This window comes from Labeo rohita, chromosome 5 (genome assembly GCF_022985175.1).
Source record: "Labeo rohita strain BAU-BD-2019 chromosome 5, IGBB_LRoh.1.0, whole genome shotgun sequence".
Lineage (NCBI taxonomy): Eukaryota > Metazoa > Chordata > Actinopteri > Cypriniformes > Cyprinidae > Labeo > Labeo rohita.
Window position 1 is genome coordinate 32,840,736 of NC_066873.1, and position 14,121 is coordinate 32,854,856.

At 35.8% G+C, this 14,121-nt stretch overlaps 1 protein-coding gene across 1 annotated transcript; it reads left to right on the forward strand.

Moving 5' to 3' along the window:
- The first annotated feature begins 455 nt into the window (after window positions 1-455).
- cchcr1 (coiled-coil alpha-helical rod protein 1) lies at window positions 456-13,339 on the forward strand. Its single transcript, XM_051108874.1, has 19 exons — window positions 456-680; window positions 2,763-3,015; window positions 3,089-3,247; window positions 3,322-3,397; window positions 3,506-3,613; window positions 3,715-3,809; window positions 3,911-4,025; window positions 4,133-4,243; window positions 4,359-4,499; window positions 6,154-6,264; window positions 6,896-7,002; window positions 7,218-7,330; window positions 7,407-7,482; window positions 10,021-10,142; window positions 10,224-10,391; window positions 10,715-10,813; window positions 10,918-11,069; window positions 12,782-12,911; window positions 13,099-13,339. The coding sequence occupies exons 1-19, from the start codon at window positions 617-619 to the stop codon at window positions 13,224-13,226; spliced, it is 2,328 nt and encodes a 775-aa protein (XP_050964831.1). The 5' UTR covers window positions 456-616; the 3' UTR covers window positions 13,227-13,339.
- The last annotated feature ends 782 nt before the right edge of the window (window positions 13,340-14,121 follow it).

The window sequence follows — 14,121 nt, forward strand, 5'->3', positions numbered from 1 at the left end:
GTCTGGACATTTGCAGTATAGCAAACCTCTACTAAACATGAGGGGTTAGTTGTTTGTATACATTATAAGAAGCATAGTCATATTTTAAAAATGACTCTAACATAGAACTTAAGAATCATATTGGATGCTCTGGATGTAAAAATTATATCTCTAGTTTAAAACATCACTGTTTAGGCTTTCGAAATTAACACAGAAGTGTTCACCCTGAGCTCTTCAACAGAATGTCTTTTTAAAGATATTACAAATGCACATTAAGATTTCTATCTATCAAATCTCTTAACATTAAGATGAGCAAATGCGAAAGACAGTGATTCAAATAATTTGAGTTTGATAGGAATTCCTGTGTAAATATATCAATAAGGTGATAAAGTGAAAAATACACAGCATGTTATGGTTGTTGTAGGTGTTAAACAGAGACAGCAAGCGGCGCTGTAGTGCTTCACTCTGACCGGAAATCTCTGCCATGACAACAGCACGCATAGCTTTGAAATCAACGGCGGGGAGGACGCGCACTTTCTGAAATACGACGTAAAATGTTCATCGAAACATTACGAATTAAAGATTTTACACGTTTACATAAGACCGATTTTGTAAGACTGAGCTTTTAGTGATTATTATGGATATGTGGAGAGCAGAAAGGCTGAACGCGCCGGCGGACTTCATGAAAGCTGCTGATGGAGGTAAACAAACATAGAATAAACCGAATGAAGACCGACATAAACAAAATAATCAAGCGCAGAAGAGCTAGTGATCTTGTATACTTATCATACGATTAATATTTATAGTAATACTATTTGTAGTGTCAAAATAAGCAGTATATTAGATGTGTGTATATCTGGGTTAGTTGACATGTCAAGCAGTGACAGCTCTGCAGTGTGAAATGATAACGTTTTCTAACACCATTTAAACAGCATTTAAGTTCTTGTGTATTATCTTAACCGCAGTTTATGTGTCTCAAATGAACTCGAACGAAGAGACTACATTCTAAAAGTTAACTAGACGAAAGCTAAAAGGTGATTAAAATAACAAACTTAAAGGGACAGTTCATCCTGCATAGACAGCAACGCAACTACCACGTTCAAGGCACGAAAAGGTAGTAAGGACATTATTCTGAAGCTACGACAAAACCTTTTGTGCACAAAGAAAACAAAAATAATGACTTAATTCAACAATTTCTTCTCTGTCGTGTCAGTCTGCCACACATTTACAAAAGTACTTTCTGGGCCTTGAACCCGGTAGTTCCGTATCTTAATTTGTGTTCCGAAGATGAACGAAAGTCTTATGGATTTGAAACGACATGAAAATGAGTAATTATTGCCAGAATTTTCATTTTTGAGTGAACTATCCCTTCAAATGAAGATAATGAGCAGTATTATTAAAGCGATGGTTTACCCAAAATCATTAATTGTCATTATTTACTCAACCTCATTTTGTTCCAAACCTGTAAGATCTTTGTTCATCTTTGGAACACAAATTAAGATTTTTTTTTTTTTATGAAATTAAAGAACTTTCTGACCCTACATAGACAGCAAGGGTCCCACCACGTTCAAGGCACAGAAAGGTAGTAAGGACATTGTTAAAATAGTCCAAGTGACATCAGTGGTTCAACCTTAATTTTATGAAGCTACGAAAATACTCTTTGTGCACAAAGAAAACAAAAATAACGACTTCATTGAACAATTTCTTCTCTTCCGCGTCAGTCTCCACCAGATGTTCACAAGAGTGCTTACTAGGCCTTGAACGTGGTAGTTCCGTATCTTAATTCGTGTTCCGAAGATGAATGAAGGTCTTATGGGTTTGAAATTACATGAAAATGAGTAATTATTGCCAGAATTTTCATTTTTAAGTGAACTATCCCTTTAAAAGAAGATAATGAGCAGTATTAATAAAGGGATAGTTTACCCAAAAATGAAAATTCTATCATTAATTATTCAACCTCATTTTGTTCCATACCTGTAAGACCTTTGTTCAACTTTGGAACACAAATAAAGATATTTTTTTATGAAATCCAAGAGCTTTCTGACCCTCTATAGACAACAAGGGTCCTACCATGTTCAAGGCCCAGAAAGGTACCAAGAACATCAACAAATAGTCTATGTGACATCAGTGGTTCAAACATAATTTTATGAAGCTATGAAGAATACTTTTTGTGCTGAAAAAAACAAAAATGACGACTTTATTCAACAGTTGTTCTCACCTGAGTTACTGTCTACCATCATTATGAATATTACCAAAATACATACGCGTACATTCCTCTGCTAGTAAACAAGGCGCAGTGCATGCATGTTCTATGTCAGCAGCACCTCACACATGCACACATTTGTTTTCTTTGCACGCAAAAAGTATTCTTGTAGCTTTATAAAATTACAGTTGAACCACTGATGTCACATGGACTATTTTGTTGATGTTTTTGTTAACTTTCTGGACCTTGAGGTAGGACATTTGCTGTCTATGTGGGGTCAAAAAGCTCTCGGATTTCATCAAAAATATCTTAATTTGTGTTCCGAAGATGAACGAAGGTCTTGCAGGTTTGGAACGACATGAAGGTGAGTAATTAATGACAGAATTTGTGTTTTTGGGTGAACTATTCCTTTAAATTGTGTCCTATGTGAGGCATCTGTAATGTTGTAAATTTAAATAAAAATAAAAAATCCAGATGCTCAGGAGACACACACTCAGAATAGACATTTGAAGGTCCTGCCTTTATTTCAGCCTTTATGTGTTTATTACATGAATATCAGTCTGTCTGTGTTGTTTCCCAGCATCTGTCTGTAACCCCACTCCTCCTCTGATGACCCCTGCTCAGTTTACTGGGGGTCCTCTGGCCCGGCCCACAGTTTCACAGACAACTCCCACCCAGGCTCTGACGCAGTCTACACCCTTCAGAGCTCCGCCCCCTTCTAAATTCAGTGAGGATGGGTTTTGCTGGACAGAGCCTGCTGCATTGGAAGCGTGGCGGCCTGTCCATCACAAACAGCAAAGCGAAAAAATATTACACCAGCACTCTGACCACAGGTACATAAACACAACAGTGGTCTTGTCAGCTATTTTAGTGGTCTGTCAATAAATGTATCCCTCTCTCTGTCAGGTTGCCAGAAGATGAGAGAAGCAGCTCAAAGCCCCTGCTGCAAGAGATGGAAAGGTTAAGAGAAGACAAGGAAATGATGAGAGCCGAGATGGAGCGTCTCAGAGGAAGAGTAGAATGTTTGAGAGAGCAGATCAGAGATCAGCAAAACCGAATAAACAGGTACAAACACTCAAGCTGACTTTTTACTTTCACTGTGTATGTGAGCTAAAATGTGTTTGTGTGTGTGTCTGCAGACAGTGTATAGAGCATGATGAATTGCACAGTGAACTGAAGAGTTGCAAGGCTGAACTCAGTATGAGCAAAGGCCAGGTAAATACACTTTCACTTTATTCCCTGTTCATTTAGAACAGGTGTAGAATATGTATTTTAGGTCCCCAAATGCTAGTTTATAACTACAGCTTGAATTTGTGCATCTAGCTTTCAATTCAAAAAAGAGAGTATGAATTAGAACGTCAACATTTGGAGAAAGAATTACAGGACTCAAAGCAGGAGATGCTGAGACTGCAACAAAGCCTAAAGACACAGGTACGGCATACTTAAAAATAGAGTTGCAATATTTTGTTCCCAGTTCTCTGAACAAATGCTGTATGTGAAATACTTTTTAATCTAATTTTCAACCACATCAGAATGTGATGACCGATGCTGCACATGAAGTGACCTTACTGAGGTCCCAAATACAAGAGGTGATATCGGAGAGAGATGAGCTGAGAAATCAGCTGAGGTGAGAATAAAAGAAACCGATGTTGCTCATGCTGCTCTCTCTAAATGTCAGATCATTTACAGGTCTGTTTATGTGATGTTGCATGATTTGTATTTGTGCAGTGTCCTGAACAACTCATTGCTGGAACAGTCTGAGTGTGTGCAGAAACTGCGGACATACATTGGCGGCAACATCACAGAGAAAAAAGAAGAGGAAGAGCTTAGACGACAGATACAGGTGTGTAAATGCACAGTCTGCTGAATTGCCATCACTGCATCAGCTGTGGTCCTTTGAATGAATGTTTTCTGTGACTGTGTGAATGTAATTAGAATCTGTGTGTATAGCATTTAGAGAAGGAAAAGGAAGCCCTATCTTTATCAATCCAGCTGCTGAATGTTCGAGTGAATGCAGCCAATGACATTTTGGCTATTCAGGAGAAAGAGCTCGGTGAACAGGTGATATTACACACACATGTAGATATGCATATGTAGTTTTTCAAATGAAAGACCAGTGCAGTTTGGCACATACAAACTAATTTGTAAATGTAGTGATACTTTATTATGTGTGTAGGTGCAGACTGACCCATTGTACACTGGCAGTAAAGCTGGGCAGATGTTGAGTGTTTGGAGACAAAAAGTCTTCACGCTGCTTGTTAAACTGCAGACCAGAGATTTACAACTCCACACGGAGAAAACACAACTACAAAACATGGTAATGTAAAAGCTTAATCATGCACATATATAATGTAAAATCATAGATAAACATTCCTAACCACTGGTGTCAGTAATCTGCATTTTTTTTTGACACATGAAATTTATTTTTCCACCTATACGAGCATATTTTGCCAACAACAGTGTACTGTTCAAACGCTATATAGTAGTTCATATACATTACTGTTCATACGTTTGGAGGTTGCTTTTTTTCAGTTTTTACTTTTTTCTTCAGAAATGCATTAATTTAATCAGAAAGGAATTTATCATTATTACTAATATATATAAATAGAATGTTGTTCTTTTGAAATCCTGGAAAACATCACAGTTTTCACAAAAATATTAAGCAGCACAAATGTTTTCAACATTGAAAATCTAGTATGATACTACAAGATTTAGTAGTAAATCTAGAATGATTTCTGAAGGATCATGCAACACTGAAAACTAGACTAATGGCTGATGAAAATTCAGCTTTAGAATAAATTCTATTTTAAAATAGAATTTGTGATAATATTTCAAATTATTCATTTATCACAATACACTGTAGTTCAAAAGTTTGGGATAAATAGGATTCTTATGCTCATCAAAGTTCCATTTATTTAATCAAAAATACAGAAAAAAGTAATGTTATGAAATATTATTGCAATTTATTATTGCAGTTTTCTATTTTAATATATATAAAATATAATTTATTTCTGTGATGCAAAGTTGATCTTTCATCAGCCATTACTCCAGTCTTCAGTGTCACACGATCCTTCAGAAATCATTCTAATATACTGATTTATTATCAATGTTGGAAGAAACAGTTGTGTTTTTTAAATGTTTTTGTGGAACCTGTGATACGTCTTTCAGGATTCTTTGATTTATAAAAAGTTAAAAAGTTTTTTTTTTTATTTTTTTTTTTTAGCAATTTAACACATCCTTGCTGAATAAAAATATTTATTTCTTTCAAAGAAAGAAAGAAAGAAAGAAAGAATTTACTGACCCCAAACTTTGAACGATATGCTGTTACAGTGTATAACATTTTATTAATCAAAGAATCCTGAAAAAAGTATCACAGTTTCCAAAAAAATATTAAGCAGCACAACTGTTTCCAACATTAATAATGAATCAGCGTATTGGAATGATTTGTGAAGGATCATGTGACACTGAAGACTGGAGTAATGACGCTGAAAATTCAGCTTTGCATCACAGGAATAAATTATTTTTTAAAGTATTTTAAAATAGAAAACCACTATTTTAAATTGCAATAATATTTTACAATATTACAGTTTTTTTTCTATATTTTTAATCAAATAAATGCAGTCTTGATGAGCAGAACTTTTCTACTTCTTTAAAAAACTTTAAAAATCTTACTAATCCTGAACTTTTGAACAGCAGTGTATATCTTTCAGACATCTTTCAAAAGCATACAAAGTCACTAAACTTTTGAATGGTAGAGTATGTCAGTTAATTGAATCAGTTCATTAAAATATGAAGTTTCTACAGTTTTGGCTGTCAACATCAAAAATAAAAGTTTGTTTTCCATGTTAATGCTACCATCTTGTAATTACAAGTATAAGTTTTTAAGTTGTTGGGAGTGTTTACTTAATATTTAGTGTTCTCAAATCTGATTTTAGTACTTTATTTGTTTGAATATATCTTTGTATGTGTAGGTTTCCTCTCTACAGCAGCAAGTAGAGTGTTTGCAGTCGCAGAACAGTGTCCTTCAGCATCAGCTAGAAGACAAAATGGCCCAGTTGGAGTTACAGCATGTGCACGCACAGGTACGCTGGCATACATGTATGCACATACATTAAGGTTAAGTCTGGTTGTGGGGTCAGTTAGGTTTAGGCATTGTGGTTCTTCCGTTAGAATGAAATTCATCTCATTGGTAATGGACAAAGTCTGCACAGATGCCAGATGTTCTTCTATTATATATATTTGGCTTTTGGAATCAATATACATTATCACAGCACTATACATGTCCTAACCAGGCATGCTGTGATGAAGGTTTATTACATAAAAGGTCTTCCAGAAGATATGATAGATGTGCATGAGAAACTGACTGAAATTTAAGTAGTTACTCATGATCAGCTTTTGGACTTTGTCTCCAACCCTCATGCGCTCGTCCCATTCTCCCTCATTCTTTTCTTGTTATTTTTGCTTTTAATCAGTCTGAACTGGTTGGATAGAGCTTAGTGAGGTTTAAGTTTGTTCAGCGTTGACTCATAGAAGATCTGCTGTTTTAACATCACATTGTTCATCCGTGGTTACTCACCTCATTCAGAGCAGCTGTCCAGCTGATCAGCTGTGTTATACGATGACAGCACTGAAACTCTTCTTCTGTAGCGCCTGCAGGCAATTGTGTGTTTCTGACAGCTCATGAGCTTGCATTGTGTGTGTGTGTGTGTTCAGCAAGTACAGCAGCAGTTGGACAGTGCTCTACAGGAGAACGCTCAGCTGACAGAGCGCAATAAGTGCACAGAGGGATCGCTGAATGATATCAGTGAAACAGCACACAGGTAGCACGCACAATCACACCCCTTGAGCCAGCCCTAGAATCTGTTAGTGTTCTGTAAGTCTGTTTGGATTAAACAAGTTTAATTAATACCAACATGACTGTCATGATTAGATTAAAGCTGACTGTTCCTCTGACCAAAGCCCTGAAGCCAGCTCATCCATAAACATCTGTCTCTCTCTCTTTGTGTTATCTTTCTCTTTCTGTCTCTCTCATCAGGGTGATGTCAGCCATAGAAATAAAGGCAGGTCAGATGGAAGCAGTTCAGTCCAGTGTAAATCATCTGAACCAGAGACTCGTCTTCGCTGCCAAACGTCTGGACACAGTACATGGTGAGAGGGTGTCATCTGTGTGTGAGTGTATGTAAATGAGTTTCACTTTTAATATAAGTGGGTTGATTGTCTGCAGGGCTGCTGTTGAGGAAAGAAGCTCTTTGGAGAACCAAGAAAGCTACAAGATCTCCAGAGCCAGCAGTGTCAGAGAGGTACAGAATCGTGGGAATAAATTAAAGGCATTGATATTCAATGTAAATTTTCACTTCTGATTATTGGAGGCTTCAGAAACAAGAGATAGCTGAGGTTCAGCCTAATCATATATTTTAAATAACCTAAAACCTAAAACAAGTCAGTTTTAAGTGTTTTATCCTACAATGCAAAGTAATATTCACACAATAATAGTATTCTTTTAAAGTTCACCAAAAAATAAAAATTCTGTTCTTAATTATTCACCCTCATGTCGTTCCAAACCTGTAAGACCTTCATTCATCTTCGGAACACCAAACTAAAATATTTCTGATGAAATCTGAGAGCTTTCTGACCCTGCATAGACAGCAACGTGACTGACAAGTTCAAGGCACAGAAAGGTAGTAAGGACATAAAATAGTCCATGTGACATTAGTGGTTCAACCTTAATTTTATGAAGCTACAAGAATACTTTTTGTGCGCAAGAAAACTAAAATAAATATAGCTGCAAGCAGCAATTACCGGAGTTCAAGTGCTTAAGACATTTAAGCATATAAGGAAAAAGACATTACATATTATTTAGCAAGGCTGTACCCACCTAAATCAATGATTTAAAAAGCATTTTTGGCAAGTCCAGGTCATTTACCATAGAAATGCAGTGTTTTTGAGTCCTTTTTAACAGCTATAGCGCCAGCTTTCTCATATGCTCACCAGGTTTTGTGAAGTTTTAAGTTTTCCTTTAGGCTTTTTTGGGTAAATTTGGACAGGCCCGTTTTTTAAACGACCCTGTTATAGCGTCCCAACGGGAAAATTTAAATTGATAATTACCTACCTAGAGAGTCCAGAGAATTATACTGCAGTGTTTTTTTCCAGATCAGCAAAAATCATTTAACAAACGATTTGATTGACAGCAGTCTTTTAAGAGGCAAAGTTATCCGGAATGAGGAGTTCTATCATACGAATATCACGCGTATGTGTGAAAAATGTTCAATGATTGTTGGTGGCTTTAAACAATGTGATATTGCCCCCAGTGGCCTATTTCTTTCTAATTTCTCTCAATCCTTGGCGGCCGTGAGTTGAACAGGCCCAACGAGTTTCGTTCCGACCAGCCTCCGTTAACCTTGTCTAACAGGTGCTCAGACTTCGTCAGCCAATGGCGTCTATGTTTTTTGAGAGACGCAAATGTCCTTATAGATGCCACAATTATGTAATTGTTCAAAGGCACAATTACAAAAAAAAATCCACTTACATTATTCTGCTTTCTTAAGATGTGTGGGGGTGTGTGTGTATGTGTGAGAGAGTGCGTGTATTTTTCCTACAGGTTATCTTAAGGTTTTTTTTTCTCATTGTTTTAATTTTTTAAATTTTCCTTTTTTTGTATTTAAAGAAGAAACTACATATAAAAATGTGGCATGCAGTTGCTTTAAACAAAGGTATAAAGCTGTTCAAAACATCATTTAATGTAAATCGTGAAAATTGCAATTTATAATTACAATTACAATTTCAAGGGAATAATCATCAATTATGATTTTTGTCGTAATCGTGCAGCGCTAACTTGTGGTACTTTGGACCAAGACTGTGCACGCTGATTTTCATGTTGAAAGGACAAATGGTTGTGCAGTTGTAGCTTTTTTAATATTTTTTTTTCCTCTAATAGTGTCACCAAGTGGCCAAGCGTCATGATTTTTCTTTTTTTTCTTGTGACCTCAGATTGAGCTCTTACATAAGTGTTCTCATTCTATTCAGGAGTTATAGGCATTTTACTAAAAGTGGCCCTGCCCCTTTCAAACGTTTTGGCACCCCAGTGCGATGAGAGTCGAAAGTTCAACTTATTTTTGTAATTATTGATATTCACTCTCCAGAGAATCTTTCTGCACTTCTGATTGAGTGGTTTGGGAGTTATGAGCGATTTAGTACTTTTATTCGCTGTAGTGCCCCCGTCAGGCCAATTGGGGTGAGCCTTGGTCACGTTGTAGGCGGTGTGAGTACTACCATGCCTCCAAGTTTCAAGTCTCAACGAATTACAGTTTCGTCTGCACGTTTAGTTTTATGTGGAGATCGCTGATCTGTGACCATTCTAACAATTATAATAGGGTTTCAGCGCTAGGTGCTTAAACCCCTACCAACTTTATTCAGCAATTTCTTCTTTTCCATGTCAGTCTTTGATGTGCATTCAGTGGAGTACCAAAACATGTACACAACGTTCTCATAGCTTCATAAAATTAAGGTTGAACCACAAATGTCACATGGACTATTTTAACAATGTCCTTACTACCCTTCTGGGCCTTGAACGTGTCAGTTGCATTGCTGCCTGTGCAGAGTCAGAAAGCTCTTGGATTTCATCAAAAATGTCTTAATTTGTGTTCCGAAGATGAATGAAGGTTTTATGGGATTGGAATGACATGAGGGTGAGTAGAGAATTAAAATTTTTGGGTGAACTACCCCTTTAATATAATAATAATATGAATGATTATTATAATTATCATCATTTTTGTTATTATTACCATCACCTTTTATTTCTAGTGTCACAAATAAGCCAGAAATAATGTCTTCTGTTGCAGCTTTATTAAGAGTCTCCAGGCAGAGGTGGTGTTGTTGAGTGCAGAGAGGGACAAACTCACACAGGAGCTCAAACGCACACCAGAGCTCATCCAGGCCTCCCTGTCTGAACTACAGCAGCAGCGTATGTACACAAACCTCAACCTGAATGTCTACTAAAGATAGTAAAGAGAGGAGTGATAACTGTGTTGAATGCACACTGCAGGAGAGAGAGAACTAGGACACCTGCGAGAAGCCCTGTCACAAAGCAGAGAGGAGTTAGAGGCATCAGAATCGAGTCGAATGGAGATGCAAAGACAATGTGAAGAGCATGAAGGAACCATTGTGGAGCTCTGTGCTGAGACGCAGAGACTGCAGCAGCAGTGTGACTCAGGTGCGTGAAGAACAAAGTGTTTAAGAGGAGTAACCGCAATTTCCCCTCCCCACACAAAGCATTGTGTATTCACTTCACAAATTCTATCTTATTCTTTCATTCTCATTGCTAATAGTCTATTAACACTGTGTTTAACACATGGTGAATTCTGCTGACATCAATTGCTCATTGCTCCAGGCAACTCTGCTTCCACTCTGCTTACGTTCTCTGGTGAATAATCATTTGGGCGTCTGCGTATCCATCTAATATTTGCTCAGGTTTGGTTGTGGGATACAGTTGCTTATTTTTAAAGATGTAAAAGCTTATTGTGGATGTTTGTGTAGTTTTACAAAGGGTATCAGAAGCTGAGAGTGTGTGTGCAGAGAAGCTCAGGGACATGGATGTTCAACTCAACACAGCAAGGAGAGAGCACACAAAAGCAGGTATACGAACTTGTATACAAATAAAAATGTCACGGTATGTATTTTTGAGTTAATGTCTGCTTTTTACTGAACACACACAATCTCTTTTATATGTGTGTATGTAGTGGTAGCTTTGCGACAAGTTCAGAGACAGGTGGAGAGAGAAAAAGAACAGATGAAAGACGTAGAGAAAGAGAGAGCAGAACACACACACAGACAGATCACACATCTGCAGAAACAGCTGAAAGACAAGGACAAAGACTGCAACCTTCTCCTGGTGAGCCATACGCACACACACGTACTCTCATCTATTTTTATGGAGGGGGCATCAGTGGCAGTCCTGGCTCACTTGGTGGCCTCAGTGAGATAGGACACAACCTTTCTCACAAAGAAATAATAATAATAAAAAAAACTTTAATTGTGGTATTTTTTTTTTTTTTTTTTTTCAAAAAATAGTATAGAGCATTTGAATTTTAGTCATGCAACATTTAGGAGAATTGAATTTTAAATCAATTGGCATATCTTATTGTTTTTTTTTTGTTTTTTTTTAAATAGCTGTTTTTTATGTGAATAATTAGCATTTATTTGATCAAAAAAATACAGTAAAAAGTTATAATGTGAAATTTAACCATTTAAAATAACAGTTTCTATGTTGTTTTAAAGTCTCTTCTGCTCACCAAGCCTGCATTTATTTGATCTAAAATACAGCAAAAGCAGTAATATTGTGAAATATTTTTACTCTTTAAAATAACTGCTTTCTATTTTAATATATTTTAAAAATGTAATTTATTCCTGTGATCAAAGCTAATTATTTTTAGCATCATTACTCTAGTCTTCAGTGTCACATGATCCTTCAGAAATCATTCTAATATGCTGATTTACAGTTCAAGAGCACATTTTTTCTAGATTCTTTGAATAGAAAGATCTTTTTAAAGATTTTTTTTTTTTTGAGAAAGAAATTATAGAAATTAATAGCAAGGCTGCTTTAAATTGATCAAAAGTGATGATAAAGACATGTATAATGTTACAAAAGGTATCTGATAAATGCTGTTTCTTCTGAACTTTCTATTAATCAAAGAAACCTGAAAAATTAATGTTCAGTGTTTTCAACATAATAGAAATAAATGTTTTTATGTGCAGCAAATCAGAATCTTAGAATGATTTCTGAAGGATCATGTAACTGGAGTAATGATGCTAAAAATTCAGCTTTGAAATCATAGGAATAATTTACACTTAAAAATATATATTTAAATAGAAAGCAGTTATTTTAAATAGTGAAAATATTTCGCAATATTACTGCTTTTGCTGCACTTTGGATCAAATAAATGCATGCTTGGAGAGCAGAAGAGAATTCTTTAAAAACTTTTGACTGGTAGTGTATTTTAAAATGTGATTTATTCCTGTGATCCCAAAGCTGAATTTTCAGCAGCCATTACTTCAGTTTTTACTCACATGATCCTTCAGAAATCATTCTAATATACTGATTTGGTGCTCTAGAAACATATTTTATCAATGTTGAAAAATATTGCGACGTTTAATATTTTTGTCAAAATTTTGTTACATTTCCAGGATTCTTTGAATAGAAAGTTTAAAATAACAGCATCTTTTGTACAAAAATCTTTTGTTACTGTCACTTTTTTTGATGAATTAGGCTGGAAATTGAATTCAGGTAATATTATAAAATTACAATTTAAAGTTTTGTAATCATACAAATTATATAATCAAACTGGAAGCTTTCATTTTATCATCAATATTGTCAGCTAATTTCAGAACTCATTGTAATAGAAAAAAAAATCATATGTGAGTGACATGAGGTGTGAATTTATACATTTCAGTCTAAACCTCTTTAAAATATGTGAATGGGGGATTTTTAACTTATCAAGGATACAAATAATAAGTTCTATTTAAAATGTTCTTGCCTCAGAGATCTGATTGTTTTTTTAAGATCTGTTTCTCTCTCCTTTACTTTCTATTGTTTTGTGTGTGCAGGCAGTGGTTCAGGAACAGGGTTTGATGAATGAATATAAAAGACTGAGGAGATCAGCAATTCAGACACCTGAGGCCCTGAAACAAAAACATCATTCTCAGTCTGAGAGCAGCAATCCTCCAACACCTAAAAGTAAGCATACACTGACACTCACTTGTGAGCAGTTAGTTTGATGCTTTTATGCGCATGATATGCATTCATATGTATAATTTTGTAATATCTCTAGTTATATAATTTGTTCATTCATACACTGATTCATTTTTTTTAATGTCTACTCAATGTTCTTTCGCACTTGACTTGGTTCCTGCTTCTCTCTCAGGTCTGCTGGGGGCACTGCAGGCTCTTAGTGCCGCAGTGATGGGCAGCTCAGAGGAAGAGGATGATGAGGAGGGTCAGGCCTTCACTGTAACACAAACACCCTCTTGTGCTGACACACATAAAGAATAGTGCTGAACACACCAAGCAATTCTCTCTCTCACACACTCGCTGTCTGTCCAACCCCCTCTCATGGTGTTTATTGTCTGTTTTATAATTTAATAAAAGAAATTTTTGTTAAATTATATCTGTAGATCTTTCGATTAATCTCAAATTTTGCAAAATTACACGTTGGTGCCTTCATATCAGTATTAATTGTTGGTTTGTATTTCAGATTTATTGGCAATTATCCCATATCCTTTATAGCAGATGAATACGAGGGAAATGAGTAGCTGCCATTGGTCAGCAACTCCAGTGTGGATCCCTTGCAGTGTATGATCTTGTACTAGGATACTAACACATTTACTACAGTTCAAACATTTGGGGTCAATAAGAGGTTTTTTTTTGTGTGTGTGTGTGTGTAAAAGTTTCTTATGCTTAAAGCTGCATTTATTTGATTATTAAAAAAAACAAAAAATATTGCAAATATTTTTAGCCATTACTCCAGTCTTCAGTTTAACGTGATCCTTCATAAATCTTTCTAATAATCGTTTTTGGTGCACAAGAAACATTTCTTCTTGTGTTGAAAACAGTTACTGTGACTTTTTAACAGTTTAGTGCATCCTTGATTAATAAAATATAATAATAATTAGATAGATAGATAGATAGATAGATAATGCAAATATTAAAGGACTTCCAGAACAACAATTTACAAGTAATTTACTCACCCCTTTGTCATCCAGGATGTTCATGTCTTTCGCCTTCAGTTTTAAAGAGATTATAGTTTTTGAGGAAATCATTTCAGGATTTTTTTCCCCCATATAATGGACTTCATTGGTGCCCCAATCCAAAATGCAGTTTAAATGCAGCTTCAAAGGGCTCTAAACAATCCCAGCCGAGGAAGAAGGGTCTTACCTAGTGAAACGAT